Here is an 18,732-nt window from a genome sequence, read left to right on the forward strand (position 1 = left end):
AATACGATAAAGCAAACGATGTAATAATGTTCACACATTATTACTAGGCATCTGCGAACGTAATTCAAGTCAGTTTAGTAATTCGAATAAAGAATTAAATAATTGCATTTCAATGTTTATATTTATTAAATTTATCTATTTCACCAAAAAAATTACAGAATATATAATATATCATGTAGGTAAGTAAAATACCTATATGTAAGTTAGTAACAATGACATTCTTGAAAAACTAATGTTACAATGATAGAACACTTTCTAATAGAAGAAAAAGTAAATATGTATATAAGAGTGTTGTATAGATATGGCATAATATACTCTATTTCAAGTTGTGCATAACCTGCCTCACTAGGCAAACCTGTGTTGAGGCAGATTTTTTAGTTAATTATTTCTGGCATTTTGTCTATGGTTTACTTATAGATGTTTAATATAGGTTCCTATACAGCAATTGTACATTATTTTAGGTTACATTTTTATTAGCATATACACAATACAAATAGAGCAAGTTTTAGCACAATACATACTATAATAACTATCAATGACAAGGCGTTTGGTTAGGTTACATTATTGTTTGCATATACGCAATACAAATACAGCAAGTTTTAGCGCCATACATACTACAATGACTGTCAGTGACAAGGCGTTTGGGTGAGGGCACCAGTATATGCTCGATCATTTGAATACATACAAATTTTAATATTATCAACTAGTGTATGTACAATATTGATTCAAATTATGAAATAATGATTTTTTATGTACACAGTTTTAACCGGGAGCAAAAAATTGCCAACGCTAATTGACCAAATATTTTGTGAAAGGCAACGTACATTTATTGGTATCACAATACGCAATCTCTTACGCATGATTTATGATATACAGGGTGCGCCAGAGAAACTTACTTATTTGAAAGCACAATAAAAACAAAAGCACTGTAGTGATTGTTGTAATTATTTTTTTATTTGAAAATGCAATGTACCAAGTTTTTTTTCATACTTTTTAAAAAATTACATCTTTTAAATGGCGACCCTCATCGCGCATACACTGGTTAAGTCGTTTTTTGAAGTTTTCGTCCACTCTTCTCAGCATATCAATCGGAATATTGGCAATAGCATCAGGAATGTTGTTCTTCAGGTGATCTATGGTCCGTGGTCGATCGACATAAACAAGGAATTTCAAATAACCCCATAAAAAAAATCACATGGAGTCAAATCCGGAGAGCGCGCCGGCCATGGGAGATCGTCTCGGAGAGAGATGAGGCGGTTGGGGAAATGTTGTTGCAGCAAATTCATGCCCGCTGCTCTCTAGACCACAGCATAATGGCAACTGACGAGAATGGGAAACAAACTTGGGGACGTCCTCCTCCAGATGCGCCCCCTCCCGCCCCTCTACTTGCTCAACTCAATGGTCGGGAATTTTTTCAAATAAGTAAGTTTTTCTGGCGCACCCTGTACTATTGATAAGTTAGTTGGTCCAAAGCGTTGAGGCATCTCGCAGCCTCAATCCTTTTATTTATTGCTTCTCACAGAATGTAAAGTATAATTTTTCACATAATAATCAACTTCACTCAGGACTAGGCCTGTGTCCTTTGCCTAGATAAAGCCCCATGATTGCTCAAGCATTCCGTTGGTTGCAAAAGGAATTCAAATTTAAATTGTCAGGTTATTCGTAAAATTCGTTTCATCGAAAGAAAAAGAAAAACAAGTAAACAAAAATCAAGAATTTTTTCTACTTTTACTATCATATATTTTTACGTCGGTGTGAAAATATATTTCATAGTTTTTACCTAGTATTGCCCGAGTTTCAATACACCTTTTAATTTTTGAAGAAAAGTTTGGCGTGTTGTCGTATGAAAGATAAAAGGATACATGTAATCAACTTCGATCATGTGGTGAAGATATTAAGCTAATTTAAAAATACTGCTATTGTCTTTAAAATTTTAAGGCATATTCAAAACGTTAGTGCTCACCGTTCGATGTTTTTTAAAACTTGTTTGGCCAGCAGTTTTTTAAATTTTTGATTTTTATTTTCAAATATTTCTAGATTCAAGCAAAAGCGCTACAAATTAGGGTTGGAAGCTCTCATGGAGGCCGAGAATCTCAGCAAGAAACTGGACTGGGAGATACACTTCTGGATTGGTAAGTACACTTAAGTAACAAAATAACTTAGTCATTTTAGATGAACGAAGTATCTGGATTGGTAAGTACTCTTAACTAACACAATAAGTTAGTAATTTTAGATGAACGAAGTATCTGGATTGGTAAGTACTCTTAAGTAACACAATAACTTAGTAATTTTAGATGAACGAAGTATATGGATTGGCAAGTACACTTAAGTAACACAATAACTTAGTCATTTTAGATGAACGAAGTATATGGATTGGCAAGTACACTTAAGTAACACAATAACTTAGACATTTTAGATGAACGAAGTATATGGATTGGCAAGTACACTTAAGTAACACAATAACTTAGTCATTTTAGATGAACGAAGTATGTAAGTATGCAGTGTGATTGAATGGTATTTAACAACGATTGTTAAGGTATATTTTCGTTCACATAATACTAAGAATTTGTTAAGTGCTTAATAATTTGTACGTATTGTATCGGCAATTTCTGGCAACCAAAACGTACGCTTATAGGCATCGCCATCAGAATTGACCCGAACACAATACTAAGACATTTGGAACAGATGCCAGTTCCGGTAAGACTAGAGGATCTGGGTTCGAGTCCCAGTTGCTACCGTCATCTTTTTATTTCTGGGCCTTTGTCTGTTTCATATTTTTAAACTAACATTTTTTTAAATTAATCTCTGCAACTATACTTAAACCACTTATATTGAAAGAGGTTAACTTATATGTCCCTAACAAGTATACTTGTGGGAGATCCCATGTACTTTTTTTATATTCTGAATGCGAGGACTTCTTTCAGAACGCTACAATCAACAGAGCGACTCAACTACTTCGATTAATATTTCTGCATTGACTATCGACAATTTCAACTTCAGTTACAGATAGTTCGGCAACTATCTTCTGACGTATGTCACAAAAAAGTAAAACTGCCTCACATGACCTGTACCATGTGCCTCAAATTTGTGATCTTCTTCCTAATATATTTGTGCATCACCGTTTTATCTTCTTCAATGATTAAACATTAATTTTTTAGCAATTAGTGACCAAATAGCCTAGTACTTCCCGATATTGGTCGTCTCTTCTGTTATCCCTTGCTCACGGAATATAATATTCTCTTTCTCACAAGTTTTAGTTTTAACCTGGTTTCATTTACAAGAATTCGATCCTGTTATCGTCATGTACCTTTATTGAGATGTAGTAAGTCAAAATGGTGAGGTGAGGCAAACCCGTTGAGACACAACTTAGTGATATTTCTGCACGTGCAATTGGGTGGGTCAGACACGTAAACTTAACAACAAATATGATTTTGTTATTTAAACCTTCACTCGAGATCATGCCATTCTTAGGAATATAATTTAGATCTCAATCTTTATTTACCTCTTTTGCGAAGAATTAAAATCAAACTCAGAAGTAGTAATTATTTTCTGCTCATTGCCTTTTTGTAGAAATTTTGTTGTGTTTCTGACCATTCGAACTAATAACATAACAACTAATAACAATTCTCCGTGGAAATATTCTCCCAGAGACATTTCAAAGCGATTTATCATATTTCGATACTTGATGATAAACAGACATCAAAACCAAATACGTAGAAGGATAGATTTTAGTTTGACGAATAATTTTCTACTTACTGTTGGGCAATTTGCGCTTCTGCAATCACCCCGGGAGTTTCCAGAAATGAGGTATAGATTTATGAAATATTATGTACAAACGGAAACTAAGCTCCTTAGTTTCGCATGCAGATAGCAATCCCCTATAATCAATAATAATTTCAAACCGTTAAAAATCTCTAGAATTCAAATTTATGGGCTCAAATCATTAAAATAGCAAGAGAAAAAACATTAGCAATAATTCGACTATTTAATATAAACGTTCTACCGAAATGTACTTACCCAAGATTGATTACACTGAATAATCAATAACGACATCGAAATGATGATTTTGGAATTTTTTCATCTTAAAAAATCTACTTAACATCGTTGGCTGATGTTAACGTCACTAATATCAGCAAATAATTTACTGAAGGATACGTTGTGATACAGATTTACATATCAACTTATATCTTATATTTATATAAATAGGAGTGTCTGTGGCGGTGTCAATTTTATACAGCTGATTTCTCTAAGCCCGAAGCTTTCATATTATTACGTCACTCTTTTGATTTTCTTCACTGTCTTAGTAAGAAGTAATTTATAATACAATTCTCCTGTTTGGTCATCATACTAAAACACAGCAAATACAAATTAATAGAGTGCAACACAAATTATTATGGAACTATCTATGAATCAATAAACTTTGTTAATTGAAATGACTTATTTATTTATTTATTTATTTAACGCCCAGAGGGCTTTTACATGTAGGTGGTACAATTTTAATGACAGTTTTGAAACATAAGAAAGAAATAATAAAAATAAAATTACATCAAAAAATAATATGTGAAAGAAACAAAATTAAAAATAACAAGAACATAAATTAAGAAGTACAGCGATTTGACTGGTTTACAAAAATATAACTTCCATTTAGGAATAGTGTTGAAATAAGTCTTTTACGTAATCCACAAAATTCGCAAAGTTAATATTAAATATATCGATATCATCTAAGTATTGGTTTCCCATAGTGTGAAACCGTTGTATTGTTTGACTTTATTTAATCTTATTTAGCCGAAGAACAAAGAGCGATTTGGCAATATTTTGCAAATAAGTTAATGGCTGAATGGATTCACTCATTCCCCGGTCCAAGGGCTTCATAGGCTTGGAAATAAATTCAGTTTTGTTGATAATTTCTAAAACTTAATTTATTTTCGTTTCATTGAAGTAATTTGTAACATACTTTTAGGTTTTTTTTTTACCATATACCTTACATTTTCTTTTATTGATGATTTTTATTATTTATTGTTGGCAGCATAGACATATGAATATTAGTAGACCTGCCTAAGTGATTAAAAGCGTATTATCCCCACTCCCCATACCGGTTACATTGGAGCCGGCTGGGCTCGCGTATGGCCTCAAGTGAAATTTGAAAACGTGACGTCATCATTCTTGTGCGAACTATGGTCGAGGCATCATCGGTTCATTTTACGAAATAACACGGCAAAATGTTCACTTGTGATATGAAAACTTGTAAAAATAGATGTGAAAAAGAGAATAAACCCAATTGTCGTATTACATTCCATAAGTAAGCATTATTTTACTCTATTTTAAGCTTATTCACACCGTATTATATGGATCAGTTTTAGAAACATATACTATCACATCACAATGTAGCGATTCTCAAGTGTGCTCATCGTTGTTTACTGGGGTAAGTAAATTATGAAACATTTGTAAAAGTGTCTTAACTAAATACTCTGAAACTAACTACGACTCTGCAAACAGAAGAAATTTACTTTGCCGAATTTGGACTTCGCAAATTAGTTCATAACGTGGCGAGTAATTTGCGCTCCCATGTAAAAATGTCTATTCATTCAAAAGCAGATTTTACTTTTAAGAAGTAAATGGTGATATTATAATGCGAGATGCCTATTTACTGTCAGATTGATTTATTGACGAATCACAGTCAGCTTCACCCCCTTCGTTCTTCAACAGTTGATTTTACCCCTCGCCATTATCTTCTCGTCTATTAATTCCTATGTCTGTGGTTGGCAGGCATATTCACACCATTTTTTCTCTTCTCCTTTCTTTGTATTTGTTGTCTTACGTTGATTCATTTTTTTCTCATCTTATTTTTTTAAATATTCTATTGTTTGTTAGTGGCAATACAGATAAATTGTATTGCATATCCCATTTATGTAGGAAATCAAAAAAATATATTGATTAAGTTAACTTTAATGCAATTATTAAGATAATGTAATTTATTAAGACTTATATATGGGGGTAAATAAATAAATAAATTTATGTCTTTGTTTGTTATAATACATATTTCTTGCTCTCTTGCTCTACTCTTAAGAGGAAACTACAAGCCAAAAATATGTATATTTTCGGTATTCCTTATATTGTAGATAATAGGCATTAAAATCGCTTGACAAACGGAGTCTAGAAACGTTCGATTTCAAGCACAAAACTGGTTTTTATTTATTTTGTAAATAATTTTATAAGAAAGCAAAAAAGTTAATCAAGTGAAACTGTCACAGATAATCTTAGCTATAATACTGTAATTTTTTTATGTTGTTTCCTTTACGCGTTCATACATTTCTATTGAAAAAATATTTTTTTGTAGCTTACATTTATATTTTTAATTGAGTAATTTACCTTTTTATTTGTATTCTACTCAAACGAAACGATGGGAAAACCTCTAATTAAACTAAATCATATTTTTTGGTATTCATAATGTAAGCCAATTCGTTATAAAGATTAATCAAAATAGTGATTTAGCATGCTCCGCCTTAAGTTGTTTTCTCTTCTTTATTGTAATTAATTTCTAAAAACGTTATTACATTAACTACAATTATTGCTTTTTTTAACCGTCGATCTCATTGTATTTTGCTAAGATTTTTAAATAAATTATATGATGTAGAATAGAAGGTAGAAGATGTCGTGACTCCCAAGGAAGACATGGCACGATCAAGTGATTCAAATACATTCAATTAAACCCTTTCAATTCTAAATAATATTATTATTTACACATTAAAACTACATCCAGTTTAATTCATCACCTTAAAACTTTATTCCGAACCGTTCATAACCCCGAGCAAAGCGGTGTTCACTTCGGCATAAACAATACTTGTACAAGTATTATGAAGATATGTTTTGAGAATCATTCGTAGACCCGACAAATGTGAATTGCAAGTCTGTTATAAGTTATATTCACTAAATAATATGTACGTCATAATAATTAACTTTTTTTACATTAACCCCACACAGGACAGAATATCAATCCCGCCGGGGAATAAATGCAGCGTGTGTTCTTTGACTTTCTTTTAAGTATTTTTAAAAGAGAAGTTCTGGAAAGATAGATGGTATGAGGGTTGGTTAGGAATCTAGGAATCAGTGTGTCCAGGAATGACGGAAATATTTTATTTTTATTTTTTTATTACAAGATAATACATTACAAAATGATAACAAAGTTATAATGTATTATTCCCAGTTAGTTTATAAAACTCATTTCGGGAAAGACAACATTAGATTAAAGACAAGACAAATAAATAAAATACATTAAAATAAATAAACACTAAAATAGTAAAATATAATATATTATTGTTAAAATAGTAAAATATAATATATTATTGTGGCGCCTTGCGCCACAGTGGGAAGGATATTATCCTTCCCACTGTGGCGCAAGGCGATGGGTCAAGATATCAGTTAGCTTCTCCAGATCTGGCACGTCACGCAGCTGGGGGGCAGGCGCATCCTGAACACACCTCACCCAATGAACCCGGGCACCCCTGATAATTCACTAAACGTAGAAAACCACTTGGTGTGACATATGGCCGAAGTGTTGGTTATCCGATAAATGGTTTCCGGGGCGGCGGTACCCAAACCCGCCTCTCAAATTAACCTCGAGTTCAGGAGCCAACTGAATGAAGTAGTTTTATATGTTTGATTAAGCGAATATAGATTAAAACATTGAATTAAATAGAAAACTACGAATGGCAAGGTAAGCGGCTATTACAGATTAATTTTACATTTATTTGAGATGTACCCATAGCCTCAAGCTTCTATTGAAACTCTAACAATACTGCATGAATTTGACCACTGGTATGAGGAGAGCCGTTATTGAAGAATAATAGGTATTATAAGAATGTTATTACTTATTACTTCCTAGTGAAATAGTATAATAGAGCGGCGTAATAAAAACATTTGTAACGTGGATCCGTTTTAATAATGGTAGAAGAAGAAGCACAATAAATTGTGTATTGGGTATCGACTATTCAATCCAGAACAAAAACTGGTCGACATTAATATTATACCTCTGTATTTAATAGCCACTATGGTATATTTGGGACTGTTTTATTGTCATCGGTAGCACATCAATATTTATAAATATCGTAAGGCGACTCCTTGAGGTAATTTTCCCACGAAAATGGCGCTACAAAGGTAAGAGTTCTTCGACCGAATTTATTGTGTCATTTCGGGTCCTATTCCTTCATTACGAAAATTGGGACTGCTATATTTGTTTTATTTTGTATTGTTTATTCATATTATGGACATAAATTGTACATTGGTTACATGAAACAATGTTCCGCGTATTAAATATTTCATAATGGTTAACTAAACCTTTATTAAATTACCTTGAAATATCTTTTTTTGTGGTTGGTATATTGAGTAATTACTGGGTAACTGGTGTAGTATACATGTAAGTATGTGTGGGAGTATATTTATAGGTAAGTGAAGTGGAGGTCTTTATAAGGGAAACGATATGCACACGTGCTAGTGAATCTTTAAGTTATTCTGCACCATAAATAAACCACTGACTTCTGCACGCTGTTGCTCGGCCACATGTAGCCACGGTCGGCTAGGTCCGGAAAAGGTTGGAACCATTCGGATGTGCACGCGCTCCTTGGGGTGTTGCTAGCTAGTTAATAAATGATAAATAAAGCAAGTTCCTCTTGATTGACACTTCATGACTCTTTCGAAGCGGTGATAAATATAATGATTGATGGATGGAAGAGAGAAACAGAGAATAAAAATCACCATTGCAGCATTCTTAGATTTCAAGAGAGCATTTTAAACGATAGAATTTTAAACATATATACTAGAACAATAGGTTGATTGGCCTAGCTCTAAACTTTTAAATACAATCTCCCATGAAGAAAACAGGTAACAAAAGTTGAAAGTTGAAAATCAGAACCGATAGAAAACAAACTGGATGTTCCAAAAAGGTTGGTATTTTAAATTATTAATTTTATTCATAATTTATATAAATAATATAATATAAACCCTAAAACGTTAGTAAATTAGACTATACACAGACGATACTTTAATCCATGTTTCATGTGAGGAGTATACAGACGCAACAAATCAAAAAGTGTGTATCTACAAAATGTAGCAAAATGGCTGAAATCAATCCCGCTGTGGAATAAATGCAGCGGGCATTCTTTGACCACATGTTCGGTGGGTCTTTTTTTAAGGAAAAGAACTTCTGGGAAGATAAAGGGTATGAGGGTTGGGTAGGAATCTAGGAATCAGTGTGTCAAAGAATATATAAATATATATAATATATAAATATGAATTTATCTTACCTACTGCGACGCAAGGCGATGATTCGAGAGACCTATTGGAGAGGTCATAGTGTCAACCCAAACCAGCCCCCCCCCCCGATCTGGCACGCCACGCAACTGGTGGGCAGACGCATCATGAACACACCTCACCCGATAAACCTGAGCACCCCTGCTAAATCACCAAACGTAGCGAAGCTCTTGTGACCTATGCCAGAGATGTTAGTTATCCAATAAATGGTTCCCGGGGCGGAGGTACCCAAACCAGCCTCCCATGTGCTCGTTGATTACCTTATATTATTATTATTAGATTACCCTTGCCTGAAGGTTGGTTGCACCTCTGTGGCTTATCCGAAAGATGCACTTCTGTGTGATTACTGTATGGCTGAGAAAATTTTCGAAATAGCGTACATTAAATTAAAAAAATTAAAAGAATATAAAAGTAAGAAGATGATAGGGGCTCAATGTTATTCACTATGACAATGTTATTCATTATTCATTATGACTACTGAATGAGTAACCCCTGAAGTGTGATCCATCGATTTGAAAGAAAACTGATGTCTACAATTCACATAAGACCTCTCAAACCTTAGACCCCATACAAGACAATGAAATGGAATATCTGCTCAAGAAAACAATTAGACATTTGAAAATGATTCCTCAATTTCAACAGAAAATTTAAGTTTACTAATTTGACTCCTCTACAAAACTGATTTTTCACTTTTCCTCATCAGTGAGTCTGGCATTTAAATTTCAAAGGCTCTCTAAGTAAGATTTGTGGCTTTAGAAGATATCCTCATAACATTTCCTAACTAACTAAAATTACGCTCTGATAAAATAATAAATATATATTTATATTCTCCATCTGGCTCAATTCGATTAATGAGAATAAAAGCAGCTTAGGTTCATTCAATCTAAATAATTTATTGTTAGAGGACTGATCGAGGCTTTTTCCATGTAAAGATTACAATCATCCCACTCTAACCCCGTCTGGAAAATTCAGTTTCTGGTACCTGCCTAGTAATACACGATTCTGCCGAAATAACCCACTGCTCTGTATTCTCTCATTCCAAATACGTGGCCAGGAGGATAAATAAATCAGCAGTGAATCCACATAGCCACACGGATGCCGCAAATCTGTTTTTCATATAAATGTGGACACAACACCTGGAACTACTTTTATCCATGCATACACATGGTCACCAAATAACTAACGAACGAACCTAAGATATGATATATGATTTTTAAATTTGAATTTTTTTCATGAAATTTGAAAATTTGCAATATTTTTAAATTCTTTGGAATTTGTATGGTACTTTAATGTGCATGAAGCAAAGGAGTGTGTGTCTACTTTTATATTTATGATTTTATGGTTGAATGTGGATAATGCAATGAGGGACAAAGCTATCATCTCGGATTGTGTAGGTAAAGACGTGCAGTTTGGTAACCATCTCGGGTACTTCACGGTTCCTTAATTAAATATTTAAAGAAAAATAATTCGTACTTACAGTACCTACCTACTCAGTAAACCAATGTACTCTAGGTAGGTAACTACGTATTTAATTTAACTTCATAAATGCATCGAAAAATGTTTGGTACATAATACGCAAGTAGATATCTACTTATAAAAAATAAAAGTATCAACAATTATTATTGATAAACAAAAATAAACAGTTAAATGTTAAGAATTACTAACTATTTTTTGATTCGTCAATGAAAAATCTTTATGTGGTGGGTCCACTTTTCACTTCACCATTTATTTTATTTTAGTACCTGTCTAATGACTGTCTAACCTGCACCTAATTTTAATTTTAAAAAAATATATAGATATGGATCCTACGCGTTTTTAGTAGGTACCTAACTGCCGCGAATATTCTATAATAATTATTTAATCCAGCAATACTGGACGTTTCTAATTTTAGTTTGTGTAAATGGAACATGCAAAATCGCGCCAGGCTCCAGCGGATGGAAATAGTACTAAGGCCGTTTTCCATAGACATTTAAATGCTCGGTAAAAAAACTTATTTTGATAACTCACCGCTAGATGTCTGTGTTATAAACTTGGCGTATGAACTTTTTTTCAGAATGAAATCTTTGAATCTTTTATTATTATTCGATATGACGAAAGTTTAAAACGTTATCGCGGAACAGTTTAAACGTAAAGTGTCGTAATGCGTCCTATTTTTAACCTTCTCAATCCTTCCGACCGCGATAAAAAAGGCGTACTCATTTTTCTCCGTGCAGATACTCCAGTCGAGCCATGTCAAGAGTTGGAATAACAGAATATTATGGTTCCATGATAACTCAACACAGTGACAATTCAACACACTTTTAAAAGGTGATATAAAGTCATAGGGAACGATGAATTTTTTTTAACCTAACCTAACCTACTTAACCCAGTTAATAAAGTTTTTTTATTTCATCACTTTCCATGACTTAATATAACTTTTTAAAGATGTGATGAATTATCATTGTGATGATTTATCCGGTCACCAAGTATTGTATAGCTAAAATGAAACCAATCATGGATTTTCTCCTTGTGACTACCTTTACTTAGACAGCATAATATGGAATAAGTAAATAAATTTGTGAGAAATGCAATATGAATTAAAAAATTTATACAAAATGAAAGATTATATAAAACGAAAAATTTACAAAACAATACATTTATAGCCGTGGAGAGAGGTTAGATAGATATAAAGGTAGATATAAATCAAATCATAATAGAGATATAAACAATAGAGACATAAACATTATTCACAAACCATCAGAGAAATAAAAATAAGACACGTGTAGGGGAGACCTGTACAAAACCGTATACCGGGGTAAAACCGTATTTCTCTATAAAAGCTTTATTTCTTTAAATATTCCCGCCACGCATTCCGCCCATGTTAAGCCCCCAAATCAACGCAAGTCAGCAGAAACTTGTCAAAACAAGCGATAATACGCTTATTAAGTTTTTCGGTGATCTGATTTAATTTTACGGTTATTGAAATAATTAATAGTGAAGTTTATATCATTTGCAGGTGAGTGACATATCACATACTATAATTATGTATATTTTAAATTTGATTTAGTAAAACATTTGGGTGATTTTCGTTAAAAGTTTAACATTTGTGAAAGAATGTGTGAATAGAAATTTCTCGGGCACAACCGTACGGGGTAAAACCGGCCAGTATACGATTTTGACCAGGAGTATTTTCGAAGCATTTTTTTATGTGTTTACAGACGTTATCATCATGCCTCGTAATTACCAAAGAAAAACTACAAGCCAAGACTAGAATACGGAAAAAATTAGGAAAGCCATTAAGAGTGTCGTCCTAGGAACTATGGGTTACCTAAAAGCATCAGAAATCTACGGAGTGCCGAAATCACTCGTTGATTACGTTCTTACCATGGAACGTCGCCTATTTGGGATAACTTACAAAGATCTTCGAAGCTTAGCATTCGAGTTGGCGGAATCCAACCAAATGGTGCATAATTTCAACAAAACTGATAAACTGTATATGGTATACGGTTTTACCCACCCCCCGGGGCAAAACCGGAAAAAATGGAAGTTTTGTTTTTTTTTTTTTAAACATATTTACGAATAAGATTTTCGTAAATTTTTCTATTATGTTTTGTACCTTATTAAATTTATTAATAAAAATAATTACTATCAACCTTATCTTATTTTTAATTACTGAACTACAGAGCTTCTGCCTTAGCTATACGGTTTTGGACAGGTCTCCCCTACTTAATAATAATGGGTTAAGCATGAATATAGGTAACTGTTGGTTGCATTGCATATTATATTCACATTTGGTAGAACAAAATAAAAAAAAGAACAAACTTAGTCCTGCATACATATATTGTAAGAGGAAGAAAAGTTGACATCAAAATATCAAAATTTGAAGTTCTGTTCTTTTTTTGTGTTTTGTTTTTGTTATATGGTGCTACATACATATTTTGTTATATGGTGCTACATACATATTTTGTTTATAAAAGAACTAAAAAGGGAAGAGAAGAGCAAGAATATAATAACATATACTATGAGAATAAAAGTTAGGTATATTTACTAAAGGATTAAAATATGTATTAGATTACAACATTAGGGGTATCGATTGGTACTCGACGAATGGACTGTAATTTTTAACAGGAAAATAATAATGAACAACCGTGTTTATCACAAGGAAAAAATAGGGTGGGAAAGGAGGTCTTTACCTTGTGAATGTTGTGGCTTCAATTGGAAGTTCAGATGTTGGTTTTGAATGTTATGTGGGCACTATAGTTTATAGATGTACATCTAATATTGTTTCACCACATGAACTCTATAATATACAATATTTTTTTTTATTTACGATGATTGGGGCTTATCAGTTATGCTGTTTTCAGATAATTATTAGGAGTGCGCGACAAATAAGCAACGACGAAAATAACATCATTAAAAAAGACACTTGCTTTTGGCTTTCCATTGTCTAAATCTTCTTGCTTCTTTTTTAGAAGGTAAGACCTCTATGAAATTGAATAAAAACAAAGGGAGGGCAATTTAGGTAGGAATGGAATTATTGGAATAACCATAAAAGTACGTATTTGTAAAAAGCATTAACTTTGTGGCTCGTCATAATTTACAATAAAAAACACATGACTTTGTTTTTGAGCACTTCAATTTTATTTAAGCTCTACCGTTTTCAGCAGAACCCTTTCTTCATCAGGAGAATATTAAAAACTAATCTACGATACAAAATATTGACATATATACCCATACAAAAAACTTGAGGGTATGTCGGTTTACGATAAATGTTAAATTCAATTCTATTATTATTATAATGTGTTTTAACTCTTATTTTGAAGGTTATTTTAGGTAAGCGGTTTTGTTGACGATCCTGGATGCAATTTAAATGTGATATTTATTCATCTTCGATTTTAACACCACATGCAGCAGTTATTTGTTGAATCTTTTTTAGTGTCATGTGAGCATTATGGTCTTAAATGCCTGTAATTTCTAGATAACATTTCAGTGTTGTCTGTTCCATCTCTGTTGTTTTCTTCACAATGCTTTTGAATTCTCTTGAGAAGATTCTTCTCTTCTTGAGATTACGTTCTCGAATCCTGGGATTTGCATTTATTGCATTCCCGATTGTCTCTGAGTATTTTTTTATTTTTTATATTTTTTTTATATATACAATAATATTATTATTGGGTTTATAAAAACAGTTTATTTTTAAACAAGTTCTGCTGTGTAACGTTTTAAAATAAACTGTTTTTATAAACCCAATAATAATATTATTGTATATATAAAAAAAAAAAAAAAAAAATGGAGTTCTACAAATTAAACCTCTGAGTATTTTTGTCATATAAAAACATATCTGTAATGCTATTAATACATGTGGAATGAAATGCATCGTAGCATCTGCTGCATTTTAGGCCTTTGTCGGGACTAAAGGAGGAAACACATTATTAAAACGCGACACGACGCCACATCTCGACACCCGATGTGCTGCGTGCACATTACCAACACGCGACGCCACGACATACTAGCAATTTCTGAATACAGTTAGCTAACAGCAGTGGAAGTGAATGGTTTTGAACTATGGATTTAATAAATAACGAGTCAGATGAAGACTTTGAAGAAGATTTGATGCAAATTATGGGTACATATATGATACTTAAACGACTCAAGAAAAAGAGAATAACTAGGCGTTAATGGGTTCATGAAATAAATCAAAAGAGAAGTATGTGTGGTGAATATCATACTCATGTATCCAGACTTACTTCAAGATTATGAAAGATTTCATATGTATTTTCAGGTTACTAAAACACAATTTGAAGAAATACACGAATTTATTCAAAGTGACATACACAAGATTATTTGTCACAGTATGATCCCTGTATATAGCTATACTCATGTCATATAGAACAGGATATTCTCACAGTATGATCCCTGTTTATAGCTAAACTCATGTCATATAGAACAGGATATTCTCACAGTATGATCCCTGTTTATAGCTAAACTCATGTCATATAGAACAGGATATCGTTTTACCAACTCAATTAATTGTTCGTCGGTCATTTCGCTAAATAAATGCAAAAATAATATTAAATTGGCATAAATTCCGTATATGCTCTGAGACAGTTCTCGAACGACTGACGCATGACTGACGCGTGGCGTCAGGTGTTGTCTAGAAACATACTGCGCAGGCCGCGTCGGGTGGCGTGTTTACCCCCACCATGGGCAACACCGACCTGGCACGTCTGGATCGGGTGGCGTGTGCGTGCATGGCGCCGCGTCGGATGTTCATAGTGTGATTCTGGTCTATAGAAAACAATACATTTGATTCGACTCAACACGCATCGCGTTTCATCGGGTCGCGTCGGGTTTTAATAATGTGTTTCCACCTTAATACTGTTGTTGCAACTATAACAGTCCATTTTTATTATACCAATAAAAAATGCCTTTTGTTTTGGAAATAGTGCACAGATTTTGGTTTTTTTTTTATCTATGAACACTGAATTTAATTTGAAACGTCAAACTCTTATGTTTATTTTTACTACTTCAAAAAGCCCCGTTTATTTTAGTTATAAGGAGAATATTTTTAACTGTGAATTTTTTGAACTGAACGGATCAATAACACAGTTTTTTAAGCTACTTACGAGTACTTCAGTTTGAGTATTTTATCAGAGGAGTATTCATACACGACTTGTCACAATAAAATTTCTGTGTGATAATTATTCTGATACTTTTAAACATGAATTAAATACAAAAACTTAACGATATCGTCAAATACAATCAGTAGAAACCGTCTCACCGATTTTGCCCCAGATTTGGATGTTTGCAAAATATGTAAATTTAACGTTTCCATATACTTCTTAGAGAAATGTTGAATAAAAATGGTGCTTGCTAGTAAAAAAACCGCGAGATGTGATTTCAACAAAAATAATTTTCTTATTCAAACACAGCAAACTTATTTTGAGGCATCATTTTAACTAAAAAAACACTTGATTTAACTACTTTTGTTGTTTAGGAGGTAAAACCGATATGTTTCGTAAGCTCTTCGGTGTTTACTTAAAACTAAATTACAAATACAGGTTAAAAAAAATTGTAGTTACTTTTGGATTTTCGTAGTGATGATGAATTTTTACAGTATATAGTATTAATGCTATTCATTAAAATAAACTTGACTATTTAAAAATTAAGAGAGAGTGTAAAGAAGAATTTAAATATCATCAATAATAGTCGGTTCTTCTTGGTGTGGGGTGTAACCACTGAAGAGATAAGCAAGTAGAAGAGTGTTGCGGGTGGTTCTGTTTTTTTATTTATTTTATGTATGTATGAATACCACACAAGAGTCCCAACTGCTCTCAACCATCTGGAGTCATGTTGTGAGGCTGAAGATATTGGAGAGGGGAAGGAGATAGGGGTAAAGGTGGGTGAGTACCTGGTTATTACAGATCTGGTCACCAAGGTAGCTAAAGCCATTTTAAGTGACATTTCAATTCTGATTGGACAATTACACCAGAGCGATACTGAGAGTATCGTTCACTCGGAAAGTGCTCGAGGCAAAGCTAATTTTTTTCCTTACTTCTGGTGAAATTGATCAAACATTTTGAAATATCGAAATTCTTTATTGATCTGAGCAATTTCACTGTCTTGTCTCTAGGGCCGAGGAGTCTAGAAATCGAATGGTGAATTGTTGACACAAGTTTTCTTCCAAATCATTGATCATTCTTCAGATTAGTCATATTAGAATGTTCAGATCATTTAAAACATATTTTTATAATTACTACTTTTCTGAAATATTCGTCCGGGAATTTCTCCATTCGTTTGGAATATATTTCTTTGTCATTAACATATTTTTAGCTTCAGTCAGCTGCCTAACTGCTATTTGGGAGATCAGGAGACGCGTCGTGGAATAGTAATGTGGGACCACAGAGTAAAGAACCCACAGAGATCATTATTCAAAAATGTTCCCGAAGGGAACAAACTCTCAAAAGCGGGGTTGTGAGACGCGTGGGGTGTAATTCTTCCGCTTGGTGCGAGGCAAGCGGACGAGGCAACCTAGCAACGTCAACACCGAGAGGCACGCGAGGCTAACTCGTGGGCGAAAATCGGGCGAAAAAAAAAAGAAAAATATATTTCGTCTCCGTAACTCCATCCTACCCTTCATCTCTCCCGATGTAACAAGCGACTAATTGTCATTCTTATTATGCCTAATAACGAATGGCTTATTATTGATCTGGGAAAAAAGGAGTGCCAGAACATGTTAAAAATATTACCTTTTTATTTCTTAACTCGTATAACGTACAATTTTAAAACCCACTGAATAACAAAAACAAACAAAAAAAACACATTACAACTAAACTCAATATTACTTCAACTTACACACACTTTAAAAAATGTATTTAATGTAATAGACACTATTTACAAAATTTTATACGCTTAATTCCCTTACACTTAATATCAATAAAACAAAATATCTAACATTTTCTATAAGAGTCAGAGGAGAGCCGAGGACATATTTAAAAACTTAAGTTTTCAATGTTTTATTTAAGCTTAGGATGACACAAGACACTAATAACGGGGGTTTCATTGGGGCTCATATTTTTATTGATTTCGACGAATTTGTAACTATAATACGTCCTTTTCCAGACCAACACCCAAGGATGCAAGTTATCTACGAGTATATTTAAGATTAATAAAAACAGTACCTTATAATTAATATTTTACGTAAAATGGTTTGAAAAATAAAAAAAATATATATTTTTCAACTATAAAATCAGCGGTAAGAATTTATTTTTTTAGGCGATAAATTGATAACTTCCCGAGGTGTTCATTTAAAAAGATGTGCGATTTTGGTAATGAATTAATTTAAAATAAACCCCGCGGAAAGAAACATTTTCTAGACCTGCTAGGGAAAATTCGACCGTAGAGCTCTCCAATTCTCCGGGCCGTGCGCCGAATATTTTAGTAGACGTATTCTAGTACGTTAAGATTCCCACTATATTTAAGCACATTTGTTAGGGCAAATTCGACTGTAGAGCTCTCCAATACGCAGGGCCGTGCGCCGAATATTTTAGTAGACGTATTCTTTACGTACGTTAATATTCCCACTATATTTAAGCACATTTGATAGGGCAAATTCGACTGTAGAGCTGTACAATACGCCGGGTTGTGCGCCGAATATTTTAGTGGACGCCTTCTTTACTCACGTAAGATTTCCACCATATTTTAGCGTATTTGTTGGGGCGAATTCGACCGTAGGTGCGTTCAAAATACCGCTTATATTCGTAGACGCGTTCTTCACTTACATCGTTAAGATTCCAACTTTATGTAAGGATATTGTGTCGTCTTAGAAAAAAAACTTAAATTAATATACCACTGCCCAACATCAAAACTCAACCAGGTCAATAAACCAAAATTTACTGGTTCCCAATTTGCGTACATTTTTTAGGGTTCCATGATAACTCAACACACTTT

General features: G+C 33.2%; 1 protein-coding gene across 1 annotated transcript in view; it reads left to right on the forward strand.

The window, feature by feature from the left end:
• Positions 1 to 18,732, forward strand: part of BBS4 (Bardet-Biedl syndrome 4) — a 101,209-nt gene that overhangs the window by 56,341 nt on the left and 26,136 nt on the right. The window contains exon 4 of the mRNA XM_089639110.1: positions 2,038 to 2,132. Within this exon, the coding sequence (XP_089495236.1) occupies positions 2,038 to 2,132 (95 nt within the window). The remainder of the gene's footprint in view (positions 1 to 2,037; positions 2,133 to 18,732) is intronic.

This window comes from Hesperophylax consimilis, chromosome 13 (assembly GCF_061612785.1).
Source record: "Hesperophylax consimilis isolate HC1 chromosome 13, BYU_Hcon_1.0, whole genome shotgun sequence".
Classification (NCBI taxonomy): Eukaryota; Metazoa; Arthropoda; class Insecta; order Trichoptera; family Limnephilidae; genus Hesperophylax; species Hesperophylax consimilis.